The sequence below is a fragment of the Rosa chinensis genome, chromosome 2, assembly GCF_002994745.2.
Source record: "Rosa chinensis cultivar Old Blush chromosome 2, RchiOBHm-V2, whole genome shotgun sequence".
Classification (NCBI taxonomy): domain Eukaryota; kingdom Viridiplantae; phylum Streptophyta; class Magnoliopsida; order Rosales; family Rosaceae; genus Rosa; species Rosa chinensis.
Window position 1 is genome coordinate 87,946,154 of NC_037089.1, and position 13,965 is coordinate 87,960,118.

General features: G+C 38.0%; 1 protein-coding gene across 1 annotated transcript; it reads left to right on the forward strand.

Annotated features, from left to right (window-relative positions):
* Positions 1 to 11,297: 11,297 nt before the first annotated feature.
* LOC112183364 (transcription factor TCP20) lies at positions 11,298 to 13,639 on the forward strand. The gene is made up of 2 exons (XM_024321719.2): positions 11,298 to 13,159; positions 13,254 to 13,639. The coding sequence occupies exon 1, from the start codon at positions 11,948 to 11,950 to the stop codon at positions 12,953 to 12,955; it is 1,008 nt and encodes a 335-aa protein (XP_024177487.1). The 5' UTR covers positions 11,298 to 11,947; the 3' UTR covers positions 12,956 to 13,159; positions 13,254 to 13,639.
* The last annotated feature ends 326 nt before the right edge of the window (positions 13,640 to 13,965 follow it).

Genomic DNA, 13,965 nt, shown 5'->3' on the forward strand with positions numbered 1-13,965 from the left:
GAAATATGCAAGCTGTTTGTTGCCTTACAATTTGTTCTCTTGCATATACTTGAGTGTGAAGCTTTTAAGCATAGCCATTTCTGAGAGAAAAATCAAGAGTATGCCCTGTGAGTTTGGATTGGACTTGTTCGAAACATGCTATCATTCACTGTATAACTTAAGTTCTCCATATCTTGCTTAGTCATACAAATGTCACAGGTTTATTAACCATGGAATTATCTTTGTGATTTTGATTAAGTGTTTAACGTGAAAGCCATGAGTTTGGAGTCTCTGAGACAACAGTTAGGAGCAATAGAGTCATTTACTTGCTTTTTGTCAAGTCTTTGTTTTGTTTTGGATTTTTTTTTGTTTTGTTTTGCTATGGGACTAGCAAAAGCTAAGTGTGGGGGAATTTGATAGGAGCATTTTAATGTGATATTTTAATAGTTAATTCCTCACATTTTGCTTAGTTAATTCCTTAACGAATCGATTTTTAACTCAATTTCTATTTTCTTAGGTACATTGGAGTAAATGATGGTGAAATGAGCATTATGTCCACACTTACCTACAAATGGTGGAGATAAAATTGAAGTAAATGAGTAGGAAATCCATCATCATCATCACCCAAAATATTCCATGTTTTAGGGTGTAATCATCATGTTTTCTCCATCATTTCTCACACTAATCCACCATCATCATCACCCAAAAACATTCCATGTTTTAGGGTGTAATCATCATGTTTTCTCCATCATTTTTCACACTAATCCACCATCATCATCACCCAAAAACATTCCATGTTTTAGGGTGTAATCATCATGTTTTCTCCATCATTACTCACACTAATTTACTCCATCTTTTCCAATTTCACTCTTCTTTTTCTTCCCTATATAAACACATTCTCCTCTCATTCTAAAACCAATTCCTTCATCCATTTCATCTCCTTGTCTCACCATTTCCTCTCCATTTTCCTTAGTCACATATTCCTTCATCCATTTCATCTTCTTGTCTCACCATTTCCTCTCCATTTTCCTTAGTCACATATTCCTTCATCCATTTCATCTTCTTGTCTCACCATTTCCTCTCCATTTTCCTTAGTCACACATTCCTTCATCCATTTCATCTCCTTGTCTCACCATTTCCTCTCCATTTTCCTTAGTTTTCATTTTCCCACCAATTCCTTCATCCATCTCATCTTCTTTGTCTCTCCATTTCCTTTTCATTTTTCTCTCCATTCTCTAGTTTTAAGTTTCTGCATTTTCAAGCAAGGAGAGGAAGAAGAAGAAGGAGCCGTGAAGATCATATCCTCCATCATCCACCTTGAAGGCTTGCTTCCAAGATTCAAGATCCAACCATCTAGCTCTCCATCTCCATCTCCACTCACGGTGTAATTCGTTCCTTTTCCTTGTAACATTTTTGGTTTCCTTGTTTGATTTCGTATGAACTTGTTTCTAGTTAACAATAATGTTTAGGGCAAAGTTTAAGCCCAATTTCTATGTTTAAATAAAGTTTTCGAATTCTATAATTGTGATTCTAAGTCGCTTATGTGAGTTTGTTCGATTAAATTTGCTTTACAGAAAACTTTTATATGTTTATCTTATTTGGGTCGACACTTATAGGATTTGCATGTAATTGGTGCTAGGTTTAAGAACATGAAATCGACTTTTCGTTTTGTGTAACTTGAATCAAAAGTAGTAAAGGTTCTGGACAAGAATCGAATTTAATTGAAGAGGATTGCAATTAGGTGGACTTTTCCATAACTAAGTTGTACACTTGAGTTGATAGCCTTTCTCTATGTCTAATGCATTAAACATGTCATGATTGACTAGCTTTCTAGGGCTTGATTGCATGTTTGATAGGATTAATCTAGGTGCTTTCGCTTAGGTTAATTAGCATTGAAAAGTAAAATATGGGAAATCATTTGCTTTCGAATGTTTCACATGATCAACTCCTCTCTCATGACTTAGATGAACAATATTAGGGTTTGAATCAATTTTAATCATATGTTTCGGTTTTTGATCTTTGTTCTCTCACTCCATTTGTATTTTTATGTTTTTGCATTTTAATTATTTTGTTAACTTAGTTTTATTTTCAAAAAAACCAAAAACAAAATCCCCCATTTTTCGTAAATAATGTTTATACTTGTGAATATCTTTGTGAATATTATACTTTGTTTTAATTTTAATTGTTTAATTGTTTGACAATGACAGGTGTACCCTCAATCCCCGGAATAGAACGATCCCTACTTACTTATATTACTAACGATATTTCAGGGTTAAATTATGCGCTTCCCAAAAGCGACATCAAAATACAAACAACAAATGCTACATCAGTGCATCCTAAATCTCAGGCAAGCAAGAGCTTAGCAAACTGCATTGGGACCAAGATGATGACTATATTTAACAGAGAATGAAGTGCAACATTTCAAACTCTTTTAAATTTCACAGACATACATCAACATCGGAATTACAAACTCACCGAGATCAATGTCAACTCCAAGAATGATTCCAAAGCAAACTTGAGCTCTCTCGAGTCATATGCCGGGATAACCAACAATCTGGGACTGGGATGCCATTGCTCTGTACCACCATATTCATATGCCAATGTTGAAATCAGATAATAACAATTATAGAATTATGTACGCCCATTTACTTATGATCCTATCAAGTTCATCCAAGCAATAAAACTGCAACTACACAGAGATATAACAGTTACAGACCATAAGTTACAGTTCATGATTTGACAAAAACAATGAAGCAAATGAAAGAGTAGACAAGTGAGAAATGAGAACCCAGAAGAGAGAGAGATAGAGAGAGAGTATTAATACCTAGTAGTGGGGCATCGGAAGGGGAGTTTGAACTTTGAAGTGACAAAAAGAGGGAGTCTGATTAACTGAGAAACTAAGAGAGCCATAATAAGGCCGGAAACAGAGAGATGAAAGTTGGCTCATCTCTATTTCGGTATCAATCACACTATCGCTTTTGCTTCAAATGGATTCGATTCACTACCGACCTTTTTCTTTCTTTTCAGTATTCACATGAGCGCCTCCGCTGCTCTTGACCAAAGCAGATTTAACCTCCGCCGTCGACCAGAGCTCCGATTCTGATCTTCGGACCCTCCACTTTGAGCCCGATGACCTCCCTCTTGGTCCTCTTACAGCAACAAAGAAAATAATAGCATCAGAAATCAAAATCCCCAAAATTCAGAAAATCAAAAAGTTAGGTCAAAATCGAAAAGAACAGAAATTGGATACCCGTTGGTGCTGGAAAGTGAAGGCTCAATTTAAGCCAAGGGAGTTTGACCGCCGGTGACGACGTCATCTTTGAGGCCGGAGAGGCTCCTCTCAGATTAGGTTGATGTGGAGACTGGTTTGGTTGTCGAAGAGATGGATTTGGGGTATAGGTGTAGAAGATAAGAGGGAGAGAGGAGAGAGATTTTGGATCAGATGAATTTGGTGTCGGCGTAGAACAAAGGTCTTGGATCCGATGGACTTGAAGTGTAGGTTTTGGTTTTGGGGAGACGCTGTCGGGAGAGTAATTAAGGAGATTCGGGTTTTGGTTTTAGGTCTATGTCAAGAGAGCGAGAGTGAGGAGGTTTGAGTTTTTTGTTATTTTTTTCTGAAGTGTTTCATGCTGGCCCTTCATGCATTTGGACAAGCCCTATCGGACAAGCCCTATCAATTTAGACAATGAATCACACAACAGAATTTTATAAGAATGTGGTCTGAATGCAGCTATTTTAAATTTGAATTTGTCTCCTATCAATTTGACTTTCCTCTTTGGGGAGTTAGAAAAAAATGATGGTGGGAAATCTCCCTCCTTTCTGCCAAACATATTAATCAGACCACAGTTTTATTGTTTCTCGTTGTATGATTAATACATGTTGGGGGAAAATTTAGGGTTTGAGATGGGGTTTGGCACCACAGACATGGTGGGAAATTTTCCGCTCAATTTTTTTAGGGTCATACAACGGTTTTGTCCTTAAACGTCTTCTGAACCAATTCAAAATTCCATATCAGACGACGCATTTTATAAAACTGACGTCCAAAAAAAAAAATCAATCAGACGACGGAAAACTATAATGCGTCGTCTGATTCAATTTTGTAATAGTATTATTTGTCACAATATCGAGGATATTTTCGTTTAACTAAGTGTGAAAAATTGAGAAGTTGAATTGGAATGATTGGAAAAAGCGATTAAAGTGAGGCAAAAATGCCCCTTTGGTGACTAAAGTGATTGACAGAGTAATAGTTGAGTGACTAAAGTGATATATTTGAAAATTGAGTGACCAAAGAGTCGAATGAGTCATAGTTGAGTGACCATTTGAGAAATTCTCTCTAGTTTAAATCAATTTTTTTTACAAATTACCCTAACTACCCTCTCTTGCAATGTTTTTTTTTTTCTTTTTTTATTTGGCAATTCAATCATCCCCAAATCCTAAACCCTTATTTTCTCGCATGCATAGAGAACTTCAAAACTCTTTTCGATTCCTCTTTTTTTTTTTTTCCATCAAAAACTTCTCCAGCATAGTCATTCTATCTCTCTAATGTGATGCTTTGAAGTTCAATCAAAGTAGAACAAGCAACTTTAGACCCATATTTGGAGAAAATTTTACACTTGATTTGCAATGGAGACATGTAAGAAAAATATGAGTTCAGTGATCATTCAAGTCCCTATGAATCCATCATTCCTGGTAAGATTGTAACTAAAATTATTTGGTGTATTTGAATCCATTGAGCAACAATAGAACTTTACAACAGCCTAATAATGATAACCTTATGATTATAGACATGATTTGTTTTACTATTTTTTTTTTGAAAGTGTATTCATTGAAACTGTTAACGATTACAATCGTTTAGAATGACATCCCGAAAAACCTTGGGAGCAGACACAAGCCATAGACGGCTTGAAGCTAGAGCTAAGCTATAACAAACCAGAAGGTGTACTACACCAACAAGAAGTTCATGTACAATAAAATACTGCTCTGAATCACTTATAGAGAAACTAACAGAAAACTAAAGATAAATTCTCAGCCTCCTCAAGATAATTACCAATAATGAGACCATTGCCACGAGCTTGAGATTTGGAGACCAAACCATTAGAATCTGTAATTTGGGCATGCAAGAGATCAGTAGATAACTCAAAACTATGTTCGTCCTAGCACAATTAACACTGCTCGCCAGACACGCAATTGTGGCACTCACAGAGTGATTATACATAAATGTTTTATAGAATATAACAATGAGCAATCTGCCTGCATGTAAGCACAACACAGCCAAAATAATAAGAAGAACACATTGAAGCAAGCAAGTATCCAAAACACCTCCTGGGTCCCAAATCCAAATCTGTGGAGAACTCAAGCCCAACCATTAGGTTCTGTTTTGGGCCAAAAGCCAGCTCAGCCCCCAAGCCCAAGCCCACGACCTTATACTGGGCACCTAAAAAATTGATATGGGCACCCGGTCAAGGCAGGACCCGGTGCAGAAAGGGAGAACCGGTATCACTGTCCCTATCACCGGCAGCAAGCTCGCTGTACCGAAGTCTAGGCCCATCGCCGCCGTCGTCCAAATGCCCTGAATCACTGCTCCCGGCAGTGCTTGCACTCCTTATGCCTCAACCGCCAATCCCAGATCCAAGTATCGACAACCATAGCCAAGAACCCTCCCCGCAATGGATATCCCAACCTTCGTCGTCAACCTCGCCGCGCCGAACTCAGGTGGCCTACCCCATCTCCACAGCATGCGATCATAATCAAATCCCATCGAACCCAGCCTGTTGGACCAAACGCAACATCGCAAATCCGAGCTCGAAGACGAACCCCAACTCAAATCTACTCCATATCGGCCAACGCTGAACATGAACACGATCAAAGACTCAATCAACGCTTTCATCACCGCATCTCTAGTACCAGCGAATCCTCAGAAGAGTGTCGTCGTCTCTCTCTGCTCAAACCCTAGGGTTTGCTTTATGATGAGCACATCGTTGTTATGATTTGTTCTACTATATTATACTAGAATACGAAATATTTTGCCATAAAAAATTATACATATATGAGTTGAGGGGGGTTTCAGAGATAAGGAGTGGTTGTTTGTGGAGGTGGGGGTGGGTTTCAGCAAAGGTTTGTGTTTTTTTATTGAGGGTTGATTGGTTTTGATGCTTCTAGTTACTCTTGTTTATTAGCTTTTATTTTTACGAAGCAATGTTGTGGACTGTTACATTGGTTTGTGTTATTTTCTACCAAATTATTTGGGTAATTCATGTCCAAAATACATTATTTGTTAAAGGAAAAACATATTGTGTGCCTTCGTCAAAGCAACTGATGGAGAGAGAACCAAGGAATCAGTGATTACCATCAATCAGCGCCAATTACGGATCAATCAACATTTAATATCATTAATGTAATCGATATTTCCGTTGTAATTCTATCCCTGTATAAAGGGACTATGAAATGAAATGAGTAGATCAATTCCAATTGTCATTTTACTTTTACATTATTGAAGTATTTATGCTGACAATTTTATCATTGCTTCTAGTTGAAAGGAATTAAATGTGTTGAGATAAGGATAGCTTGCTCTTTGCTACTGTAAGTTCATGTGCAACTTTTTACTCTCCGGTTTTGCAACTCCAACTATGGTTTATGCATTTCATTTTTATATACGTACCAACTTTTTACCATTTATACATTTCAGTTCAGTAACTATAACTACTACTCTAAATAACCAACTAGTTATTGTATCGACATTCTCTTCACAATGTTGAATTAGGTCCGGTGCCTTTTCACCTAACAATCAGAGTGTGGAGAGCAAAACCATATTTACTGTTGAAAATTAATGTTACTTGGAAGCTCTTCGTATCATAATATCTTAGTAGCAAAAAAAATTGATTTATTGTATAATGATGGTTGATTCATGATTGACTTGCCAAATAGAAAAAAGAAACAAGAAAAAGAGACATAATTGCAATGGAGGGTAGTTAGGGTAATTTATGAAAGAAAATTAAATTAAATTAATAGAAAATGAATAGCACCACCCTAAATCTAACCACTGAAAAATTTAGAACATCGTATATTTAAAAAAAAACATTTTCACAATCATCATATTATATCTTAATTTCTAAGCAAGTTTAACAACAAAAGCCACGGAATCCTTTTTGTTAACCAAAACAAAAGTATGTAAAATCTTTGTTTTTTTATTATTTATTTATTTATTATAATTAGGAGTTGGGTCATGAAAGCACAGTGTAATTGTAAAAATCCAATATAATTAGTGTCTCGTGCATGTGAAGCAAGATTTTTGGTGGCATAGACCTCCTTATTTACTCTTTGGACCTCTCTATATTTTTGAAAATTTTAAAATCCTAATGTACCCTTATCATTGAAATAAAAACTCAAAATTTCCAATCCAGCAAGATCTCGACGACAATCTGATAGCTAAATTTATAAGCTATTGATTTTCCTTATTCACACTTAAGATTGTCAATTGTAGCAAGGGAAAACAAGGGTTTTTCCCGCAGAGGACTAAGGTTAAAACTACTCAAAACAATGTCACAAAAGTGACCACTGTTCGTAGCGAACAGCAGTTGAATACCTAACTAAAAACCTAATCTACACTATTCATAAAATTACGAAAATTTACAGAGAAGTACTAGATACATAGGAGGTCGAGCACACAAAATTTGGTGATTTTTGGAACTGATTTACTATTCTAAACAAATACGAAAATATAGAGTACAGAAACTGAAAATAACAAAAACTGGTTTTAAGATGGTTTGAAAACAATATGATGAAGATAGTTAGGGAAGATGCATCCACCCCGGACAATCACACACAAGATAATTTGTTCAATCCTAATTCAATTAATCTAGATGAAGATGCTCAGATTGGCTCGGTACGCTTGAACACAACCTATTACCCTTTCTTACTTTGTACGCTAGGCAAGAAATGCTCTACACCAAGACTATTCCCAAGCAATGCAACCTAAAGGTACGCTTATTAGATTAAACATGCAGAGATCATTAAGGTCTAAAAGAGTTTAAGACATCACTAGGCATCGCAATAAACTTAGCGCCTTGCTAAACCTAGGACTTAGTTTACTTGATAGTGAAAACTAACAATTGCTTCTCTAGAAGGTTTGAGGAGTCCAACTATTGATACAGGCATCAAACAATCAAAGCGGTAGAATCCTAACATGCATACTAAGCGTGCACTCAAAGCATACAAGCAAGCATTCATCAATGGAAAAGTAGTAAACAACAGTCTCATCTTGGATTAAAAGAAAATAAAATCAAAAATCAAATCATCTTGTAGTTCATGTCTAGGGGCTTCAAGCAGCCCCCTAACTAATAAAAACTAGCAAAACATAGAATAAACAAAATTAACTAAAGAAGGGGAGAGAGAGAGAGAGAGAGAGAGAGCTGCTACAGATTGATCTCCTTTTATATGCTTGGAGGTTGCCTTCATCTTTCTTATTGTGTAGGAAATCCAAAACCTAAAAGAATTAGGGTTCACTTGCTTAGGTGGAGTTTTCCTATTGGCTCTTGAACTTGATGACTTGTTCCAACCATTCACATTGTGCCATTTGTCCATCATAAGTCAGAATATGAAGCACAAACTCGTCCTCGGGCTTCTTGCCTTCTTGGTGTGATTTGGGCTTTGAAACATAAATTCCCGTCCAACTTCAGATTCACGAGCAGCCTGACCTTCTTGTACTAAATCAGCCATAACTTGTTCTAGAAAAATGATATTGACAAACCGTAAAAATATCTGGAAACTAGACATCTAAGGCTTTCCATAAATATAAATATAAACTTCTAGTTAGTTGTGAGCTGGTCTCAGTAATATGTCGAAGTTTACTGATCTGCACAGGGAGATTTGCCGATTTTGCATTTCAATCCCTCTTTTACTTCTTTTCTCCTTCTTTGCTCCAAGATACCTATAAAACAAATAAACAACATAAATTACGAGAAAATACACTAAACTAATAAATAAAGTATAGAAATTAACGTTATTAATATCGCATAATTATGCTCCTATCACGATCTCTCCTCTGTCGCTCTCAACATAGCTGTCAAAACAAATTACAAAATATAGATAGATGAGTGGTGGTGAAAGTTGAAGGTATTTCAAATCAAAGGCATGATTCTTGTTCAGATTACTTTGCTTAGATAGAAACATATCAAATACTTCCAATGGGATTATGTTTGTGATGTTAAGATAATGAGAAAATGATGGGTCATAACCAAATGCTGACAGAAGCCAATCAAATCATGATTAAAGTTAATAGATATTGAGAACATTTATAACCAAACACCATTTAAACCTAGCAACCCAATGTGGTTCATAACCAAGTGGTCTTCAACCTTGATCTTTTGCTTAAATTTTACCCATTGATATCTTCAGGAATTCACCATCATTATCGATCATAACATGAAACTAGAGATGGTGTTGGAGATTGGGATGGGGTCATTGGTGGAGATTAGTGGTGTGAAGTGGGGAAGAGGGGGTCGGTGCAGAGAGAAAAAATATCATGGGTAAAATTGGAAATTTGGTCTTCAAAAATATCAAAGAAGGTCTAAAGAGCAAATAAAGAGGTCTGACTAGAATCACCATTTTTTATATTTTTGAAAGAATGGTAGTCAAGCCATTAATATTCAAAAAAGTAAGTAACCATATATGATGACCCATCCTAGCGGGCTACGTCAAAATTGAGTCATCCTAGGCTATCATAAAGCAATCTAAATGCAATTACCTTATAATAAGCTTGAGTAACCAAAGTAACCAAGACAAAGCTATGGTTATGAAAGTCCGCCTTAAATTATTCATAAAGAACCTAGGACCACCAGCCAAACACAGAGGGGGCTTCCTCGGGATCTCAAATGCGAGCCTAGGACCACCCACCACCATGTCTAGCCATCACGCATCCCTCGTCCCTCTGCGTAGCCGCGCACCCTAGGAAAACTATAAGGACTAGCTACGCTGCACCCTAGATTGGCAATTCCCACGTCGGAAGCACCTGACACAACCTCCAGCCGCAACGCCTTGACCTAGAGGCTGAAATGTAGAGCAAATCCTCGACACCGCTTGAAGCCAAGACAATCTCCTCTGTATAGGCTGGTCTGAAAACCAACTAGAGCACCACCCGTCAAATCGAGGTCGATGTGTTGTAGCTAATCACCACCACGTAGTAGATCCAAGATCCCATGTCTGGTTTAGGTCCACCAAACCATAACACCGCCATCCATCTCCCTCATTGGAACAGAGAGCAACACAAGCACAAGCCAAACCTATAGAGGGTGAGACCCATCGGCAAAACGATGGAATAAGGGTGCAACAACCGAAAGGTTGAACGGGAGAGGTTCTCGAGTCCAGAAAACGTGCCGGCCAAGCACACAAACATTGTCGCAGGCCATGAAAATCAGATGACGAAATCCTATGGTTAGCCGTCACAAAGAAGAGAGAGCTAGAGCTCTCATTAAGGTTTCTATTGGATGCTATTAGCACAAATCCAAATATTGGTAATAAGACTTTGTAAGTTTGTATATGGATTGCCCAAAAAAAAAAGATTTTGTTCATGACCTATGAACTGTCAAAAATTAGTGTTTCATCAGAGCATCTTCAATGAAGATGTCTTTTAGCTTGTGTTAAATTTGAATTTGACATATGACATGACAAAATTGACTTATTGTTTTAAATTTGACATTTAGTAATCTTAGCTTCAACCAATATGTCACAATTTTTGTTTATAAATGTTTCATTTCTCTTGATAATTAAAGAGTAAATTGACATTGAGAAATAGAGTGGTCAAATTTGACATATTTTGCCATGTCAAATTAACATATGGGGGTTGAAAAAACCTAATCTATCAAGAATAATTGTTGAACTTGCGATGTGGCAAAAAAACATCTCAATTGAAAATGCTATGAGGGCTGTAATTATAACAGTAGTTAGTAGTAGATCAAATAAACCTGAAGACCCTCCTCATCATTTGAATTTTGAAAGAAACAAAAACCTCACTGGCTCACCTCTTAACTGCAACAACATACATAGTGGCTTGGTCTGTCTGAACGAGTCACTCTAGTCTCATGATTCTTTTGAGTTGAAAAGGTTGCTGATCCCATTATCATTCAGTAATTTTCTTTTTCCCTGTCTTTCAGGTTTTATGAATTTTTAAACATATCTCAAGGATGGGCCTAGAAGACCAAGAAGAGTGGGTATGAAGCAAACCCGTCAAGCCATTCATACGATGCCAAGTGTCATATATATGAGTTTCCACCTTGCAGTTGAGTCCCTTACAAGAGATGGCATCATATGTAGGTTGCTCTTGCAATTATAGCATACAGGAGAAATCATTAATATTGAAAGGTTGAAGAAAATTGGAGATTGGAGATTGGAGATTGGAGAAGAGAAAGGGGGAAGCCAATCCAAACCTGGACCATCCTTGAGGACCATGACTGACTCCATGGATTGTGGCAATGTGGGGAAGGGAGAAGAGTAGTGGATTTATCTGGCCAAGTCAAAATAGGGAATATTTTTTTTTTTTTTTTTTAACTCTAATCCTATGTGTCTGAATGTCTGATGAGATGGGGCGGTGAAATTTGAAATTGGGTAAAATTAGCAGTTAAAGTTGCTTTCTTGTAATTTTTTTTTCTTATCTGGCTGTGCTAGTCAAACGTTGCTACAGTGTATGGACAGACACATACAGAGAAAGAGAGAGAAGATAGAAAGACAAAGGACTCGGAGGAAGAAGGAAGGAAGGAAGGAAGGAAGGAAGGAAGGAGTAAAGGAACAAGTCTACTCTCCAATTCTGAGAGAGTTAAATTTTGTGACTTTTGTCTCTCTATTGTTGTTGTTTTGTCCAAAACAGTGAAAACTCATGAAAGTCTAGGACTTTTCAGGTCACCTTCTTCAATCAAAGACAAAGACCACCCCTTTTCCTTTTTAATTTTTTTCTCCCCTAATTTATTTTCCCCTGTTGATGGATCCCAAAGCCTCAAAGCAGCCTCAGGAGATACCCAGCTTCTTGAGCCTGCCACAACCTCAGCAGCAACAACACCACCACCAACAACATCATCATCAGCAACAGCCCAACACCATGAGTGAGAACAACAACAACAGCAGCAACCACAACAACAACAACAACGTTGTCAAACCGGCGGAGATCAAAGACTTCCAGATTGCGATTGCGGACAAAGACGAAACCAAGAAGCAGTTGGCGCCCAAACGTAGCTCAAACAAAGACAGACACACAAAGGTGGAAGGCAGAGGAAGAAGGATAAGGATGCCGGCTCTTTGCGCCGCGAGAATCTTCCAATTGACTCGAGAATTGGGCCACAAATCGGACGGAGAGACAATCCAATGGCTGCTGCACCAGGCGGAGCCGTCGATACTTGCCGCCACCGGCACGGGGACGATCCCAGCGTCGGCTCTGGCGGCGGCAGGCGGGTCGGTGTCGCAGCAGGGGACTTCTCTATCAGCTGGTCTGCACCAAAAGATAGATGAATTAGGAGGGGGAGGGTCCAGTGGAGGTAGGACCAGTTGGGCTATGGTGGGAGGGAATTTAGGGAGGCCCCATGTGGCTGCAGCAACTGGGCTATGGCCCCCTGCTGGGTTTGGTTTTTCTTCACAGTCATCTTCATCTGGTCCATCTACTACAAATCTGGGAGGGACTGAGAGCAGCTCAAATTACTTGCAAAAGATTGGGTTTCCTGGGGGGTTTGACTTGCCAGTCACCAACATGGGTCCTATGAGCTTCACTTCAATTCTGGGTGGGGGAAGTCAACAGCTGCCTGGTTTGGAACTTGGGTTGTCACAAGATGGCCATCTTGGGGTTTTGAACTCTCAGGCTGCTTTGAACCAGATTTACCAGCAGATGGGTCATGCTAGAGTGCATCACCAGCAGCAACACCCGCAGCAGCACCAGCACCAACACCAGCACCAGCAAGCTCCGTCTTCTAAGGATGATTCTCAAGGCTCAGGACAGTAGGAACCAACAAAAGAGAAATTGATGGTCAAAGTTTAGATCTTGTGAAATCGAGCAGTAGTAGCATTTTGTTGGGGACTGAGTTTGTTTTCGGTAATGGTATTTGTATTGTATACTTTGAGAGAATTGAATAGGGGCACTGGAAATGCTTGTTTCTTTTGCTCCTTATTTTGTTCTCCATTGCATGACTCAAGTCTCCATATAAAGGTGCTAACTTTTGCTTCTGGTTATTTCTTTTTTCACTAATCTTTGTGTTACCCCATAGGGGAATTGATTGGTGAGTGTCTTGTTGCTTGTGCAGGTGGGAATTGTGCACAGTCAAATTGATAAATTGGGTTTTGGGCTTAACTGCTGCTTTAATTCAGAGGTGTGTTGATTATAGTGTAAGCCATCTTTAATTATTCTGTTCTTCACTAGGTGTGAATGAAGTGGTGCTCCCAGTTTGTTTGTGAAAATTTAAACCATAGAGTTTTACAGTCATACTTATCCAATTTTTTCTCCTAGATCCACTGAGGGTTGTTCTTAATCATCGAAGATCTTCATTATGTTTTGCACAAACGGGCAAATTACTACTATCCCAATCAGCTATCTATTACTTGTACTCTACTTAACTTGCTCATGTTACTTTCAAAGAATGCATCTTTAGACTAATCTCATTTTGTCTTTATAAACAATTTTGCTTCTTTCCTCTATGAATTCTTTGCTGGTTTTAACTTACAACTAGAGGAATTATTTGCTCTAGCTAACAATCCCCATCCAAAACTCTTATGTACAGGTTATTAGAAATGGTCGTTGTTCTTATGATATTTGCTGCAATACTATAATTTCAGTGAATTTTGTTCAAGAGTAACTATTTCTTACAATTTCATTAAGCACAGATGTATGAGTATTCCCTTAAGAATGACAGCCTTAGAACAGTGAATTGGGAATATTTCCTTACTTGAACATTCTTTATTGCCTTTTTTTCTTTTCCTTTTTTTCTCTAAAAGATGCCTCACTGAAGGCATTAGTCT